This window comes from Micromesistius poutassou, assembly GCF_964030765.1.
Source record: "Micromesistius poutassou genome assembly, chromosome: 17".
In the NCBI taxonomy this organism is placed as follows: domain Eukaryota; kingdom Metazoa; phylum Chordata; class Actinopteri; order Gadiformes; family Gadidae; genus Micromesistius; species Micromesistius poutassou.
The window spans coordinates 13215035-13233041 of record NC_140287.1 but is presented as its reverse complement, the minus strand read 5'-3'; the positions used below and the strand labels follow the sequence as shown (position 1 = coordinate 13233041).

The window sequence follows — 18007 nt, the reverse complement described above, 5'->3', positions numbered from 1 at the left end:
TTTAATCAGCATGTTTATCAGGCAGAGAGAAATTGCACGAAGGGACCACAGGGGCCATGGCGGGGAGGGGGAGGGGCCGGGGGAGCAGGGAGGGGGATATCTTGAGGACCAGTAGGCTGGGAAATTGATAATGGCTACAAGGTAATTTAGTGAAAGACCGGTGCATCCCCATGCCGCCTCTACCCTGGCCTCTCATTCTAATTACAACCTGTGTTATGTTCTAATGAAGCCGCAGGTGTGTGTGTGTGTGTGTGTGTGTGTGTGTGTGTGTGTGTGTGTGTGTGTGTGTGTGTGTGTGTGTGTGTGTGTGTGTGTGTGTGTGTGTGTGTGTGTGTGTGTGTGTGTGTGTGTGTGTGAGTTATGTTCATGTGCCGTTGTTTTTATTATCAGTAATTCAACCATGACGGAATATAATGCAGTCGTTTATCAAAATTGTGTTTCTCTGTTATACAATCTCCTAAATGTGATGGTGTATCACAACAAGTTTATCTTAATACTTATTATTATTATTATTATTTATATTTGTGTTTTATATATTTAGAACACACAATGCCCCTCATGGATACACAGAATTTCTGAATGCAAGGGGGATCTTTTAATGTCAATAACTGAAAAAAGTTATCTTAATCAAATCCAAACTAACCACACACAGAATCACACTTTGAATGTTTACTTCCTGACAATGTGATAATGGACTTGTTGTCAGCATGTAATATTGAAATGTTTCCTCTTTTTTTTTTGCACCTTGCCATATTGTTTACAGCAAACGGGTGCGTTGCGCTGATGGATGATGATTGATGCATCTCTCATCTCCTTTATCTGTCTCCGTGGGAATGACAGTGGAACAGTGTTTGAAGAAAGGCTCTTCCCCTGTTTCCTCTGCCTGTCCTGACAGGAAAAAGAAGCTGTGGAGGCAGTGTCTGTAGGGGCCATTCTGTCCGACTACCAGAGGGTCCGCGTGGAAAATGTGTAAGTATGACACGCACGCACGCACGCACGCACCCACGCACCCACGCACCCACGCACGCACGCACGCACGCACACACACACACACACACACTCACACCTTCTCTATGAATATATGTCAATACGTAATTATTTACAAATGATGATATATAAAGAAAATCAACCAACGAAAACATTGGAGGGCCATGATAAGACCCATTGTGTCGCTCAACTATTCAACCTTAAAATGATTAAAAACAGAGTTTCAAAACTTTCATCTCTGCGTGTTAATATGGCCGTTAATGTCAATGTAAATCCTCCAAGGCATGCAATTGTGCTGTGTAATTATGTGGCACTGCAACAGGGCTAGTGTTTAGCGCACCTATTATAAGAGTTGTGTGTGTGTTTTTTTCTCTTTTCTTCTCATTTCTTTTTAAGCCATTGTTCTTTGTTCTTCCTTGTTCTCGACCTTCGAGACCGACCAGTGCAATTTGAAGCATGGTAGCACAAGTGTCTCCTGTCTTATATTTCCAACAAAACCACAGAGCTCTCTGCTTATGAACAAATCCTGCTGTCAATCAACCTTTGTTCCCACTTACTCACCCCAGACACACACACAGACACACAGACACACACACACACACCTCAAGGCGTCTTCTCAGCCTCTGACCTGTTGCGACTCTGATTACCTGCACGGACCGGTGTACCTGTGCGCACGTGTATGTGCGTGTTTGACACACGTTAATGCGCCAGACAAGTAAAGCTTAAAATGGTGCCTTCTCAGGATAATTACTCCTTTGCCTTTTCTCAGACAATAGTCAGTGTGTGGGAGTGTGGTCTGTGGCACTATCAAAGGGCCGGCCTGCCCACAAGTGGAGAAAGTTGAAGAGCCTACAGTTGACACGTCAATCATTGTGACCTCAGCCGATTACTATTGAGTCATTTAATCACACGCTTCTTTCCAAGTCCAATGTGGGTTTTTTTTAGCTACAGGTCATTTAGGAGCACGTAGAGGTCATGCGTACTGCTCAAGGATTGCATACAGGTATTCTGTGGACGTTGGGGATTGAACCCAGAACCTTTCACCTGGGAGCAGGACTAGACATCACTAGACTACCCTGGCCCCTAGCAGATACTCAAACGTGATCAACTCTTATGTCACATGCTGCCGTCCTCCCGCAGGTGTCTGCGTCTGGGCCTGCAGTCCCTGGCCTACATGTGGCGCCGCGACCAGGACTCCCTGCTGTCCGACATGATCTCCTCCGGCCTCCACGCCATCCTCATCAAAGTAGCCTCCTTCGGTCAGTTCGTGTCACTCTCACGCCCATATCTCAGAAACCATCGGCGACGACGATTTACTGGCAATATTTCTGGGGGTTCTGGTGTAGCCGGATAACAGATATCCGGGCCACGACTTCGACTTCCATGCGCCGGTCATTGTTTTGCAGTCCGATTAGCAACACGAGCCGCAAGAATGGAATCGGAGTTGATTGATGACGTCTACAACCGGATTGTTTCACAATTACAGAGTCTGATGTTTCTGTTAGGTGTTTCAGATCCAGACCACATTTCGGCTTATCTCTATTACCAGATATCAAAGCTTATAAAAAACTAAATCGTTGTCAGTTGATAGCCACTGGGTTTCGAGATTATTGCCCTCCATACAGTTTGGGTGCATTCAACCAAAACTCTAACGTTATTGGTCAATAGTATTCAGACTACAAAAAGACAAAAAAAAACGTTTACCGATACCAAAATCCAATCTCTTATGCAAACCGTCGTCCTTCCCTTTTCTCGGGACAGTGGCGGTGCGTAGGTTGTAGTCGCTCCCGACGTCCCCTTCTCGTACTCTTAACGTTTGGTTACTTAATCCCTGCCCTTTCATGGCCCAAAAAAAAAAGGAACAAAATCCCGCCACGGTAAGACCGACTTTCTTCTTCGCTGATGAAAGGGCCGAGAGACTGTGGGGGTGAGCGAGAGAGATAGGAGGGAGGGGGGGGGGGGGGGGGGGGGCGAAGTCGCGGTGCTGTTTGTAATCAGAGGAGCGAGAGGGAAAGTAATGCCCAAATCATTAATCTAAGGCTTAGCGCTGACGCTGAGACCTGTGCCAGCGGCGAGAGCATTCAGCCAGAGAACAATATGAAAAGATAAGAGGCAAAGAGAGAGGAGGAGGAGGTAACTGTCGGGGTCTGAAAGGGGGGGTTGGAGGGGGGGGGGGATGAATGGGGGGATTGGGGGGAGGGGGGTAATGCATAGTCAGTTTGAAAATGGATTGCGTGGATTGCGAGTGATTTCACCGCACCGCTAATGAAACCTGTCAATAAGCGCGGCGCGCATAGCCATTGTCTCCAACCAGCATTCTGTACTCGGGCTTGTGCATAACTCCACCTTTGTGGTCCGTGAAGTGCAGATTAAAATCTAATACATCTCATTTACCTTCTTATTCATCTGCTTCTTTTTCCATGTGTCTCCCTGGCACTCAGAGGTGAGGTTAATGGGGCTGTCATCTACTCTGTCTACCTACCTGTTTTGGAGCCGGAGGACAGAGGGATTGGATTACAGAATAACAGAAGAGTAGAGAGAGAGGGCGAGAGGGAGAGAGAGAGTTTTTCTTTCCTTCTTTTTGTGGGTACACGGTGGGGGTATTTCTAACCTGTATCTACTTGACTGGGGGTACGGATTTCCTTTGACCACGGCGGTGATAAATGATGATTACAGCCACAAAAGAGTCTTTCTTTTTTCATTTTCAAACCGCGCGTGGCGATAGATCACGATGCAGACACTGTTTACGTGCTCCTTAAGTGCTTGTTGTCGCCTTTGGTTGCAACCTGTTAAGGAGAGGTCTCGGCGAGACCGATGACCCGCGGAACAAATTCAGGATTGTCTGCATGTCTGTCAACACCGTGGATGAGATGAACGAGATATGAGCTACACAAAGGAATGCCTAGGATGGGCCACCACCCATTAATCCTTTGCGCTGTATCCGTCAGATTTATTTTTTGATGGTTTAATGAATGGCACAATGATTATCAAAGTTTGCCCAAGGCCTTGTCATGGTTTGTTTGTTAAAAGAATAGTGTGACATTTGTTTGCGACCAATGTTTCAACATAGGATGATTGTGCCCAAATATTTATTTTTAGACTTATTTTTTTACTTTGTTGCATTGTTCACATTGAGCGTTTGACATCTATGACTATGATCTATGACATCTATTACTCTAATTGGAATGCCCTACACCCATTGAAGCAATGGTAAATTATAAACGGTAATGAGTGAAGTTGGTTGACCCTTTTGTTTTAAAGTCAACTGTCTGTTCTGAAAATGAGGCACTCAATGAACCCTATGACTTCTCGTTTTTGACAAAAATCCCCAGAACGCACATATTCTGCAATTCCCCTGCCCCCATATTACAATTACAAAGAAGCATTACCTCAGGTGTACCGGAATGTCTATCTTAGCTAGCTGTAGGGCTTCTACGATGTGGGGGGGGGGGGGGAAGAGAGAGAGAGAGCGTGAGAGTGCACGTGCATGCGCGTGTGTCTGAATATGTGTTTTGGCTACAGGTAGAGAAAGAAAGATCTTATCACCCTGACTCCTCACCTATCCCGGGGCGGGGGGTAATTAGAAAGCAGAGAAGTGAATAGGGTTGCGGGAGCCCAGGGCACTTTAGGCACCACTCACATAATTGCAGCTTTGGCGGGAGCAGGTCTGAGCAGTGAGGTGTGCTGTTTTGGGGAGATTGGCTGACAGAGGGGCGTACCCCTAGGCCTTAGGTGTGTGTGTGTGTGTGTGTGTGTGTGTGTGTGTGTGTGTGTGTGTGTGTGTGTGTGTGTGTGTGTGTGTGTGTGTGTGTGTGTGTGTGTTTTTGTGAGAAAGCGAGAGGGAGAGATTTGGAAGGATTTACTTGCACGGACCTCAGTGGGAGATAAAGAACAAGTCTTGCAGGGCAAAGGTTAAAGCCACATCTGAAATGGCAGCCAAAGTAGCTCATGATATCCTGTGGTGTTTGGACTGAGTAATATGGGTTTCTTCTTGTTTGCTAGAACTAGTCTAGAGGAGCTTAGTATTCCTTCGTTACCGACTTAAGAAGAGGGATGAAAATGAATGGTGAACGGATCAAGAAATAAAAGAAAATGGTTATTTTAAGATGACAAATCCGAGGAGTGAAAAGACAGCTGTCCAAACGCAGGATTATCTTCGAAGTAAATTCTCTTGTAGTGTTCATTTTTAATAACAATGGCAACCTTAAACCCACACAGAGATAGGGAAAATTCCTGTCTTTGAAGATGCGGAAATGCATTTGTTGTGACGTCTGAACTTTTCCTGAAAAGGTTGATCGCATCAGGATGTCAGAAGTCACCTCTAATTGGCGGAATAGATGCAGACATAACAGAGAAATACCAAAACATCCTGAACAACCAGGGATTCGTATTTTCGGCATTATCTCGTCATCATACATCATTTACAAGCATGGTAATTGGCGATTCCAAACGGGACCGTTAAATATTCATGTAATTAGTTAATTGATTGATTAGCGCAGGTGGCTCCGGGGTTGCAGGTTCAGCGTCTCCTCCAGCAGTTAATTGGTCCTTAGCTACATATATAATTGGCGTGTGTGGAATCAAGGCTGATCCGTCGGAAGCCCTTTATCACTGCGTGATCTTTGCTGCTCTCCGCAAACGCTCCCCTTTGTGTTCAGAGGGAGAGGGTTGTTGCGTAGATATATATTTTTTATTGCCTCCATACAGCGTTTGAGCCGCCGCCATGCTAATTGATTGAAATTGAATGCCGCTAATAATACAATTAACATCACGTGCAATGTATTTCACATTTTTGATTACCTTTGCGAATGCACATGCATACCTGTAACGTTATGTTTTTAGTCAAAGTACATTGTGTGTTACAGCAGAATGAATGAAGATGAAAGTGATAATACAGTAGTCGCCAAAGCCGTATATTATAGACCGAAATGTATGCAAATATTCACTGCATAAATAACTGTGCGGTAAATGACTGCATACTAAAGAAGGAAAAAGTCCTGAACGAACAATATGCACAAACAATATGCTTTTCCGTTCAGTAGTCTTTCAACTAATTTTAAAGACCTGTTATTGAAATGTACACCTGACAGTAATGTTCTGGTATCTATTGTTAACTGGTATGGTAGTGAAGCTCTGTGGCAATCCAAACAAAGCAAAGAAAGACAGTGGCAGCAGTGATGAATTAGTAGCTTGAGGTGCTACAGGATAACCTTGGCTCGGGTCACATTCTCTTTTCAGCCTCCTGCCCAGAGTGCGGGTTAATTGCGTTTTAATTTAGTAATTATAGAGAACATTATAAATCAATGTTGCAGTTTTTTCCATCATCAAGGACAACACAAATATACAAATGATGTTTAATCTGTTTTACTATTATTTATTTATTTGTTTGTTTGCTGCTGGTATTTCATGATTTCAGATTAGCATTAGGACAAAGTGTCATTAATTGCCCACTAGCAAACCCTGTTTTTGGGTCAAAGCGATGCACAATAGATGGATTGTTTCCTTGGTTTTTGATGTCTCAAGGCATCCATCATACCTATTTGTTCTGTTAACCCTCACCTTGGCCCATTCCCTGCCAACATTAATGTCTTTGAACAGAGTCATCAAGTAAGTTCAAGGGTTAATGATCAAATGAACAAATGGTAGAAGCTATGATCATTTATACATTTTTCCGCAATATATACGTATATCCTCATTTAGCTCAGCCTAGAAAATCATTGAATTGGTTCTGCTACTTTTTTATCGAACTAACTGGTTTTTAACGGCACTGTGTAATTGCACACCTCTTAAATATTATGGATTCTATGGTATTATTTTCAACCTACTACCCATATCATTCATTGGAAATATTATTCTATTCCCTTTCAAATATAGGCTTTTTTATAGGCCCTTTAGGGTGGCCATATACCATACGATTTGATGCGATTATACTGCTGCAGACAACTTTTCTGTTATCTGAAAGAAATTAAATTAGGTGAAATGATTGCAGTTTCCCCATCGGTGTCTGGGTATGAATGTTTAAATGGTCACAAATTAAATTGAAGCCGTCTTAATGCAATCTGTTTCAAATCAGGACTACAATAATGGCAGACTTGTTTGATATTATTTCAAGACCTTAGTTATGGATCATCTTTTGTTCAGTACTCACCAATCTGATTAGTTCTCTGGAGATGTGAACATACAACGAGATAAGTTGTTCCTAACGACACATCGTCAGCACAATGCAGAACACTTAAAATTCAACAGAAAGTGCCACTGAATAGATACATCCTACTGTAAAGGAAAAGTTGTAGGTGCAAACCGTAGAACAAACTACCAATAGTTGTGGTTTGGAATCTTTATTTGATTGTGACTGATAACAAGCTATTGTATAACAGTATCTAGGAAAAGTGGCTTCAAGTGGGATAAGACCCCCAGGGCTTTAGAAAATCATGCAGTGAGTGAAGTACTTTTTAAGCCTGAACAACTTTGAACAAAATGTATTACAAGATGCTATTTAAGGAGATAGGAGATTGGATTGAACTTTGTTATTTTCTAAAGTCTTCCAAAGTAGTGCTTCCTCTTAACATCTTTTGTTTGTGTGCATGCGCCATCCTTTACAGTTTCTTCTGCTATTTTCTTTTCTTTTCGAGATTAAGATTGGGTGATGGTGAAAAACTATTGTTTTGCCAAAGGTCTTTGAAAGCATTTTTTCTGATGTAGCTCACCTTCCACCAGGGAAATGACTATTTCTTGCATTTAAAAGCCGAAATGTTACCCACCGTAAATCCAATTTTCTCTGCCTTTTCTCTCAGAAGTGAGGATTAAAGGTGTTCCGTCAGTCAGCATGCAAGATCTAAAGACAACTCCTGTATGTCGATGATACTCTACTCTACAATATCTCAAATCTCCTCCAGCTTCTAATTTAGCATTAGGCTCAGTGTATATATCAGAGCCTGGGCAAATTCAGATCTACTTTCAATTAAATGGGCTGCCTGCTGCCACTGGCTTACATAAATCGACCTGTTAAAGGTAGGCACAAGCCAATCAGGCTTGCTAAAAAGCATTAGTCAAAGGCTTTGCCCACCAAATAATTGCCATTGAATTTCAACAAGGGGGAAATGGACTGCAGAGTTCATCTTTTCATCTTTAAAAGCCTTGTATTTCATGAATGAGTTGTTCTTTCAACGGACTCAGGCTTATTATTCAATTGTAGTACTTTTATCTTTACAATGCAGCAATTGTATTTTCCTACATTTTTGCACTATGATTATTTTACATAAATGGCTATTCCCAACACATGCAAGATATAATTTTTATTAAATGCCTTCTAGGCTAGACTTCATTCCTTGATAAGCCCAACAACTTATGATGAGGCAGTAAAGCGAGATGTACTTTCTCATTACATGAGTCTTGTTTTAAAAGTTCACCACCTCTTAATGGCGGTTTTATAGAATAACACAGGATAAAAAATAGCCTTTTTAAAAGGACAGCCATTCCTCTCGGTCTTCCTAAATGACGCTATTCTCTCCGCCAAAGTGTGGTCTTTGCCGTCTCGATTGGCAGACTAATGGCCGCTTCTAGTGGGCTTATTTGGGTTTAATGTTGCATAATGAGGTTAGGTAATTGGGTTTAGGTCAAGTTGTTAAACGGGTCGAAAAGGAGACGGCGATGGGGAGATCATGCAAATGAATGCTGCTAGATTTGGGGGAGACTTATATGGGTTGGTGGTCGGGAAGTCATTCTCCTCCTTCCTGTAAAACGGCAGTGGTCCCTCGTGGATTCATTGCACCCATCTCCATCTCCACAACAGTTGTGTTAACCTTTTTAGTCAATCAAGGACGTCAATTAGGAGACACTCGTACAAGTGTTAAGTGTTCCTTGGGACAGATTCTATCGTTTGAATGGCACGTCATTCGGACGTCATTTTCACCAACGGGCTTCCTTCACATGTAATTCTATCATCCCGCCCGTAAATATCAAATCATGTAGCATGTATTATTTAAGAGAAGGAAAGTTAATGAACACATTAAAGAAAAGGCGACATCCCCTAGCAATTTGAAGCCAATCATTAAAATGTGTTAAAAGGCATGACTAATTAAAGGGGCTATTTAAATAGGATGGAATTTTAATGCTCTCATCCCCTACCCTCTCTTGCTCACACGCTCTCTCTCTCTCTGTCGCTCTATCTCTCTCTCTCCCTCTCTCTCTCCCTCTCTTCCTCTCCTCATTACCTTTGTGGCAGGGTTAAGATGAGACAATGTCGAGATTAGATATTCTCACACTAATTAAAGACCATAGATCCCCTGGGAAGAGAGTAAGGGCTTCTTCTTCTTTTTCTTCTTTATTCACCCCATCATCTACACCCTCTTTCTCCACCCACCCACTCTCTCTCTCTCTCCCTTTCTCCCTTAACTCCCCTCCCCCTAGAACACTGGGTTCTACAGTGAGCAAGAGAGAGGGGTGGTTAAAGTTAAACTGGTTAAACTGTCAACACTCTTTCTTCCATCCATCCCATTCAGACCCATCCACCCCGACACTCATGCCTCCCCCCATGCCTACTTCCACATGGGACAACCAGGGATGACACATTGACCTTTGGGGTTGTCAGGGCAAAGGGAGGGATTCTCACCTTATGATTCATTTGATCCTGTAATTGAACACATGAACCGGACTGCGTGGCCAAAAAAGGTGTTTGAATCGGATTTGATGGGGAATTACACGGGAACAATTTGGAGAATCAAGGACATGGAATATGTCAGAGATTGAGCGATAAAGTGCATGAGTGGGACTGAAGGATAAAGACCCCGCGTCGCCCTTCCCTTTTCCACTGCTGCTGCTCTCTTCCCAGGCCTCCGAGGCTCTTCCACACCCCTTCTGGGCAGGAGGTGGCGAGGGGAGAAGGTAAATAAACATGATCCATTCCCCAATGATAACGTTCTCAAAGGGGGAAACATGATGAGGGAGGCTTTGGCCACAGACCCAAAACTGTTGCCCTTACCCGGAGAGATCTGTGTACATGACTCGCAAAGTCAAACAAATAGATCTGGCATGCACGTTTACGTTTCTTGATGTTGATCAAATGTCTCTCTCTCTCGCTCTCTCTTTCTCCCCATAGTATTCTCTCTGTCTTTCACTTTTATACTCTCTCTCGCTCTCTCTCTCTCTCTCTCTCTCTCTCTCGCTCTCTCTCTCGTTGTGTACAAAGGGTGTGTTCCATTTCTTCCCTCCATGCGCATGTTTCCATCTGTGTGTGTGTGTTTGTATATTGTGGCGTGTGTGTGATGTCTGTTTATCTGTTTCATTGATACCAGGCCTGGATCCTGACAAACACTTGGGGAAACAGTTGGCAGACATGCAGCCTTATCTGAGACAGGTAATTGGTCATTGGAAGTTATTAATTAACTTTAAAAAAAAACAGTCTCCATTTTCTCTCAGTGTAAATATTTGGGCATTTCGGAAATTAAATAATTACATTTTTTAATTAGTTATTTATTGTATTTTCTGGAGTTATTCCTAATGTTCTTTAATGGTTTCAAGGCTACAATGTTTTGTCATTGTTTCTTTGCGGTGTAGCTATCCGAAAAATACGGCGTCCATATATGTGGTGAAGGTGGAGAGTATGAGACATTCACTCTTGACTGTCCTCTTTTCAAGAAGAAAATAGTCATGTAAGTAGAAGGAAATAGCCACAATAGAGTACAATTAAGTAGTCACATTAGTAGGAGAAAACTAGTCACGTAGATTTGTGGAGATGTACATTTTGAATATATACGGTTAAATAATAAGGTTGACATCATGCAATTAGTCTTCTTATCAAAAAGGATCAAATAAAAAGTAGAATAAAAGTCACACAAGCAGATGGGTAACTTCTGTGTCTTTTGGTCATGTAAAAAGAAAAAAATTATAACATATTAGTAATAATTTCATAAGAAAATAGTCATTCAGACAAGAAAAGATGGTCACGTACAGTGAGTGTAGTTTGCCTGTCTATGAAGTTTACCCTCGCCTCTCAAAACTTTTGGACAGTGAATTTTGTAGCGTCTTCTCCTCCACGTCCGTGTGTTACTCTGTGCAGCGATGCGATGGAGACAGTCATCCACTCGGCAGATGCCTTCGCTCCGGTCGGCTACCTGCGCTTCACCCAGATGCACGTCGAGAACAAACACGCCGTGAGTTCCCCACTTCGGAGAGACAAGAAGGCAAACACACACAGCCAGGAACACAACTTTCTGTGCACACAACAGTGTTGTTCAATGCCAGTCTATGTGGAAGCATTCATTCTACTTGAAGAAGTTTGAGCTGTTGGAGTAGTGGGGGGGAGGGGGTGTGTGGGGTTGATGGGTGTTTTAATCCCGCAAATCCAAGTACGAAACTGTTATATTCCCCGCTAGTGCCTGATAACTTTGTCATAGAGATGAGAGCAGGAGAGAGAGATGATTACATACTGAATGGAAGGCAGATAGAAAAGCATCTTTCTCTCTCTCCCTCCCAACCCCTCTTGCGCTCTTTCTCTTTCTTCCTCGCTCCCTCGCTCCCTCCCTCCCGCTCTCTCTCTCTCTCTCTCTCTCTCTCTTTTGTCTCTCCCTCCCCCTCTCTGTCTCTCTGTCTCTCTGTCTGTCTGTCTGTCTCTCTCTCCCTCCCACTCCCTCTGTCTCGCTCTTTCTGTCTCTCTCCAGCTCTGAGCCTCTCTCTCTCTCTCTCTCTCTCTCTCTCTCTCTCTCTCTCTCTCTCTCTCTCTCTCTCTCTCTCTCTCTCTCGCGCTCTCCTCTTTCCCCACATGGCCTACATTTGACGTCTGCAATATTCACTGCCGCCCCAAACGAGGCCCGGCCTAATATACATGTCGGCTCACATTAAGACGCTTTGCATTAAGGTAGCGGGCTAAGCGGACCCAGGGCACGGGCCGGGGCATGGCGGGTCGGGGGTGGCTGGAAAGGGGGGTGGTTGGCGTTAGACACTAGAGTTCTGTTCCAGAGGGTTGTAGAAGAAGAGGGGGGTTGGGGGTGGGCGGTTGCAGTGCAGAAGTTCGGACCCTCCTCTGCTTTGTGTTTGCATACTTCATTTCCTGTGCAAAGGCCCAGAGATTGAGGAGAGTGCGGTGGTTTTTCAGTTATTTGCAGTCATGGCCGTTATGGTCTGAGCTGTCCGTTTTAATAGCGCATCTAGCCTCTGATGAAGGTCCCTGGCAGCGTTGGACGGTGCAATGCTGCTGGTGGTGGTGGTGGTGATGGTGGGGTGGTGCCACGGTGGGGATGGGGTGGAGTGGGTGGGCCGAGGGCATGCTAGTGGAGTGTGGCCACAAGCCTCTCGCTCACTCCTGGTCACAGCATGTGTGTGTGTCAGTGCACATGTGTTCATGTGTTGTGTACAATATGCAATCTTCTGTGTATTTGTGTGTGTTTGTTTGTAAGGGAAGTTGCCGTTTGTGTGTGTGTGTGTGTGTGTGTGTGTGTGTGTGTGTGTGTGTGTGTGTGTGTGTGTGTGTGTGTGTGTGTGTGTGTGTGTGTGTGTGTGTGTGTGTGTGTGTGTGTGTGTGTGTGTGTGTGTTTAAGTTTACAGCCTTTTAATGAACTTTGCCGGGCCATGGGAGGTGATGTGTTGTGGACGGAAAAAACCTCCTCCCCCAACACAACCTCACTGACCCCCAAGTCTAACTCCCTGAAGCTATACATTCTCTACTCCCTGCCTCCCCCCCTCCTCCCCCCCCCCCCCACACACACACACACACAGCCACTGTATCCCTCCTCTCCACTCCCTCCTTCCCGAGGTTGGGGGGCAAGAGCAGTGCAATCCAGGGGCTGGGATGGGAGGATGGGGAGGGAGAGTGGGTGGTGGGTGGTTGTGTGGTGTGTGTGTGTGTGTGTGTGTGGGGGGGGGTGGGGGTGGGGGGGGGGGGTGGAGGACCAGGGGAGAACCTGCCCTGGTGCACAGCAGTCTGAAGCTCTTCTCGTCAGGGTGACAGATCGGTGGTGACACTGGCACTAGGGGAAACCGCGCCCGGCGCAGGGGGTTGGAGAGCGGGGGAAGGCGGGGCAGAGCCGCCGTCATTTGCCCTCCGTTAATGCTAGTCAAGCTTTTTTTTGTTGTTGTTGTTTGTTAGAGAGAGAGAGAGAGAGAGAGAGCGAGAGAGAGAGGTTGGTGGGGGGTGAAGTATAATTAATTTGATTATCATATGAACTAATGCAGTTGACAGCAGATGAGAGGGGGAGTCAGCAGTTGGTGGGAGGCTAGGTAGGTTCTGGTAGGGGGGGGGTTGAAATATGAAATATGTATTTTAACAGGTGATGCCTCTGAAGGATTTGGCAGGTAATTCGGATGCTGCCCAGAATGCTAATGAGTTGTTATTTAGAGAAAAGGAAATAGGGGGTGTTTGGCGCCATGTATAAATAAACAATAAATAAATAAATTTGGTGAATAAAAAGCCCGGTCTCGCACCGCTAGTCATACGCTTTAGATTGACACGCGGCGTGATTGAGTTTTCAGTATCGGGGAAAAACTGTCGCTCTATCCACCCAAAGCATGCTTACCGTTAGCATGCGTTCCTTTTATTTATTTGCCACAACGATAGCCACAGCTCCTGTCACACTCATAACCGACCCCCCCCCCCCACCCCACCCCATCATTCTCTTCTTACAAAAACTTAATTGAACAGCGACGTCTAACCATACATCGCTCTGTCTTTCCCGGCTAAAAGGCTGAACTCTTCTCTGGGACTGATGTGTGTCTCTTCCCCTCTGTGGTTGCGTCCCCCCCCGTCGCTGTGAGCAGGGGGCGGTGGCGGACCCCGTGGCCCGCGCTGGCTGTCCTTGCCAGGAGGCCCGTGACAACAAGACGGAGGAGGTGGAATATGCTGATCAAGCGCCAGACAAGCGGCAGGAATTTGCATCAAATTGTGGCCTCGCTTGTCAGCAGGGCCATGGTGAGATCTATACGTTGTGAGGTGTAAGTGTGTGTGTGTGTGTGTGTGAATATCTGCATATATGTGTTTGTGTGTGCGTGTGCATGTGTGTGTGTGTGCGTGTGTATGTGTACATCAACATAAATGTGTGTATGTGTGTTATACACAAGATAACAGTCCATATGTGTGTGTTGTTTGACATGGCTAGGTGTGACCAGTGCCATGATGCGCTAGCATGTTTGATTGGCCTTTTTCTTTTTTGACAGGGTCTCTCATGTCGGCAACATTTATGACAGTTTTCTGAAATCATTTACCCTCTGGTGTAATTTTGTCATGCATGAATTTCTTCCCTTTCTTCAACCCCTCCCCCAACGCACACACACACACACCCTTTTACATCCAACCCTCCCTCACACGCACACACGTATGCCCAACAAACACGCACGTACAATACACAAGCAAATACAGACGCACAAACACACACGCAAGCCCCTCACACACACATCTCTCATGCAAACACACACAAACTCACTCCTTCTCCCTGTTGGATGTTCTTGCAGGGCTGTCTCCCACCTGGTCACCCAGGACCACTAGTGGGTATCAGTGGATCACCGGCATCACCGGGCAGCAGATTCCAGAGGCCGGGATCCAGGCCCAGACCAACGCAGCCTTCAGCCTGCTGCGAGGTAAGAGTGGGTGGATCTAAGCTGCTGGGTCCAGTGACCACAAAGGTGGACCGTGAGTGAAAGTGAGATCCACACTGGTGAAATTATAATGCTGATGGTGAAGATTGGTTTAAGATGAATGGTGGAAAATGTTTTTATAGAAATTATTTTTGGGTCGTGACTTAAGGAAACAAGTGTGGTCGCCGAGGCTAGAAATGCTGATATAGATAGCAAACTGAGATTGAGATGTCCTCACTCCAAAAGAAAATAAACTACTACTTGGGGATTGACCATGGGGGGTAAACCATGGGTTATTTAAATATATCCCCCCCCTTGGTTCTTTTCTCCTTCTCCTTTCTTGGTTAGAAAGACACTCTTGATGAGGCATTCTAACAACGGTGCATATTCTTGACTGAAAATGACTGCTATTTTAGAGTAAGCATACCAAGAATACGAATACTGCCCCAGTCCAGATGGCAGGGCATGTCGCGAAGCAGAGACAGACACTTCAAATCACCCACACACACGCACGCACACGTGCACCACCACAAAATAACCACCATGTTGGCTTGGTTATCGTTTTCTGCCCCGCAGAATTTTAAAACTGCACCCCTTTATACATGAAACTCTAGTCTTTAGTTTTGCACTCTTTCTTTCATTTTTTGGGGATGGAGCCAGAGAAGCAAAAAGATGAAAAGCATATTTAATGTTTATGGTAGAGCTGGGGCTGAAAGCGCCTTCACAGGGCAGAGACAATATTAAACAAGTTAATATTTAATGAACCACCCCTTTGTGTGAGGGGTGAAGTGCGCCGATATGCTGGTGTCTGCACTGGAAAAACAAACTCGGAGCTCTTGTGCGTGATTGTAGCGAGAAAGGGCTCGCTTTTGAGTCTTCTGCGTTGTGTTTGTATCCGCAAAATGCCTCTGTGTGCACAACGTGTGCCTGTCTACCAAAGCGAACCAACAAAAAAAAGAAAAATCCCAGTTCAAAGCAATATCAACACAGCAAACCTAACACATGTGCATATGGAAAAATATAGACCGAATGTCAAAGAAATAATGAGGAGGAATATGTCTGTTTGTTTTTTTCCTTTTTGATATTCATATCCGACGACTAAATTGAAAGTATCTGTTAAAAATTGTTATTAAACAGAAAATGTTTGGTACGCTGGTCACTGCCGGCGTTTAGGGCATGCTTGCGGCTTTACTGAAGATGTGTTTTCTAATACAACAAACCACAGGTTTTGATAAGCTTTGTTAGCGCTGGCTTGTTAATGGGCAACAGTAATGCACTACTACTACTATTACTTTAAAGTTTATTAGAAGGCATTTTTTTCCGCAGTAAGATATTGTGCTGCTGTTTCTCAGTAATTGTCAGGTAGCGGTTGGGCTGCTTGGTCAGGGATACAATGTAATGTCATGTTATATCCTTTTGTGGCCCCAAGCTGAGATGGACAGCCAGGGCTGGCAGATGAGTCACATAGTCCTGGTTCACCTGTATGTTCGACACATGGAGGACTTTGCTGCTCTCAACACCATATACAAGAAGCACTTTGGTGTCAACCCGCCATCCAGGTAAAGAAAACATCAACCACCACATACATTGTGGCCCCCATGTTTCTTCAATCCTTGTTCACAAATTTTATTCACCTTATTTAAGTTTAACGACACTACTAGGAAGGTTTCTCCCATGATAATCAAAGGACTTTTTCCTTTCTCTTTGGAGGGCTACGCTTAGAGGGTTGTCATTAAATATGTGAAGCCCTTTGAGACTCCAACTGTGATTATAGGCTATAAAAATAACATTGACTTAACTTCACTCGACTACTATAATAATATTTAACATCGTTTTCATGAGTCAAGTCTACATGCATCGGCCTACTTAACAAACAGATTAAGTCAGTGTATTCTTTGTGAACCCCAGCTCTGACACGTCTTCTGTGTCCATCTGCATGTCTGCCACTCAACCATGCCATCTCTCCAACTCCCCTTCCCCCCATCCCAGGGTGTGTGTCCAGGCTCCTCTGGCCGGCGGACAGCTGCTCCAGATGGACTGCCTCCTCCATCACTGCAGCCAACCCTTAGAGGACGGCTTCATCATCCAGAGAGAGGCCCTCCATGTCCAGAGCCTGTCCCACTGGGCTCCAGCCAACATCGGGCCATACAGCCAGGCCCTGAGGGTAAGGGGCTCTGCGGGTGATCAGCAGGGGGTGGTGCGGGCAATGCAGACCCCCACTTGGTATCTTAATTCTAGGTCTAATCTTGGCAAACTGAGGGAGCATGACTTGGCTCTGTTTATCTTGTTGAACTTACTCCACTTCACATTGTTTTCTCTTCGCCTCGGTGTTAGACTCTGACAATGCTTTTGACGTCTAAAGGCAATGTGCATTCAATGCACGGGCATCACTCTACATCATACCCTTCTCGTGTGTGTGTGTGTGTGTGTGTGTGTGTGTGTGTGTGTGTGTGTGTGTGTGTGTGTGTGTGTGTGTGTGTGTGTGTGTGTGTGTGTGTGTGTGTGTGTGTGTGTCGCGCGGTCCCGCGTGTGCCTGTGGGACACCTAGCCAAACAGAGAACCTACCTGCGTTTGTTATGCCCCGGTTACAATGCCTTCCTCTCCGTCGCAGAGAGCCAGCGTTCGTCTCCGTGTTTGCACTTGTTTGTAAATGATATTGTTTTGGAGCCGGGGAGGAATGCGGCGCACAAAGGCGGCGTGGAGGAAGCGTGGGATGTGGTTGCGCGCTCTGCTTGGCGCGCTTGTTTACCCAGTGTGTACTTTAGAGGGATTGTAGTTGTCAAGGTACTGTCAACAAGGACCAGTGTCCGTCTCCCGCGCGCCCGGCCTTGATCCTTCAGCCAAATCCCCGCCAGTGAGTGAGAACATGTGTGGATCAGCCGTTCAATTACGACTTTGGCGGCAAATGTACCCAACGCGACATTTAATCCGCTTCAAGGACCCCGAGCAGGGGTGAATGGATTCCTGTAAGGCAACTTCTGGAGTCGGGTTCGGGGGCCGTGTCAGTAGTTTTGTAGTTTCGCCTGTGACGCATTATTCCCTCAATGGAGTCTTAGTGAGTTATGAAATTGAAGTGAACTACTACTGCTGTATGTATGTGGAGAGCAGTATAGGGTGTTCGGCTGTTAATGCGCTTAATCCTTTACGTCAAAGCTGCATTTTTTGAGCATGGATGGGGGGAGAAGGAGGGGGGGGTTGAGTTTGTATGCTCAGAGCTGTGCAAAAGGGATCTGGGGCGCTCCCGCGATTGTCTCCCAGCATGCCCTCCTCCTCCTCCTCTCCCTCCCCCTCCTCATCTTCCACGCTTCGATGGCTTAATTAGATCAAAAATGTATTAACAACTCCTCAGCACTGCCTGGGATTTTTACATATTGATACAATTAGCCCCTTGCTGTCTGCATGCATATGTAGGGACCCCCCCACCCCCACCCCCCCATCATAATAACCTGCCCCTCTC

General features: G+C 45.3%; 1 protein-coding gene across 1 annotated transcript in view; it reads left to right on the top strand.

The window, feature by feature from the left end:
• Positions 1–18007, top strand: part of dph6 (diphthamine biosynthesis 6) — a 57154-nt gene that overhangs the window by 15800 nt on the left and 23347 nt on the right. Inside the window, exons 4-12 of the mRNA XM_084481772.1 lie at positions 896–969; positions 2128–2246; positions 10281–10342; positions 10543–10637; positions 11045–11138; positions 13738–13888; positions 14428–14553; positions 15980–16109; positions 16540–16714. Coding sequence (XP_084337898.1) covers positions 896–969; positions 2128–2246; positions 10281–10342; positions 10543–10637; positions 11045–11138; positions 13738–13888; positions 14428–14553; positions 15980–16109; positions 16540–16714 — 1026 coding nt within the window. The remainder of the gene's footprint in view (positions 1–895; positions 970–2127; positions 2247–10280; positions 10343–10542; positions 10638–11044; positions 11139–13737; positions 13889–14427; positions 14554–15979; positions 16110–16539; positions 16715–18007) is intronic.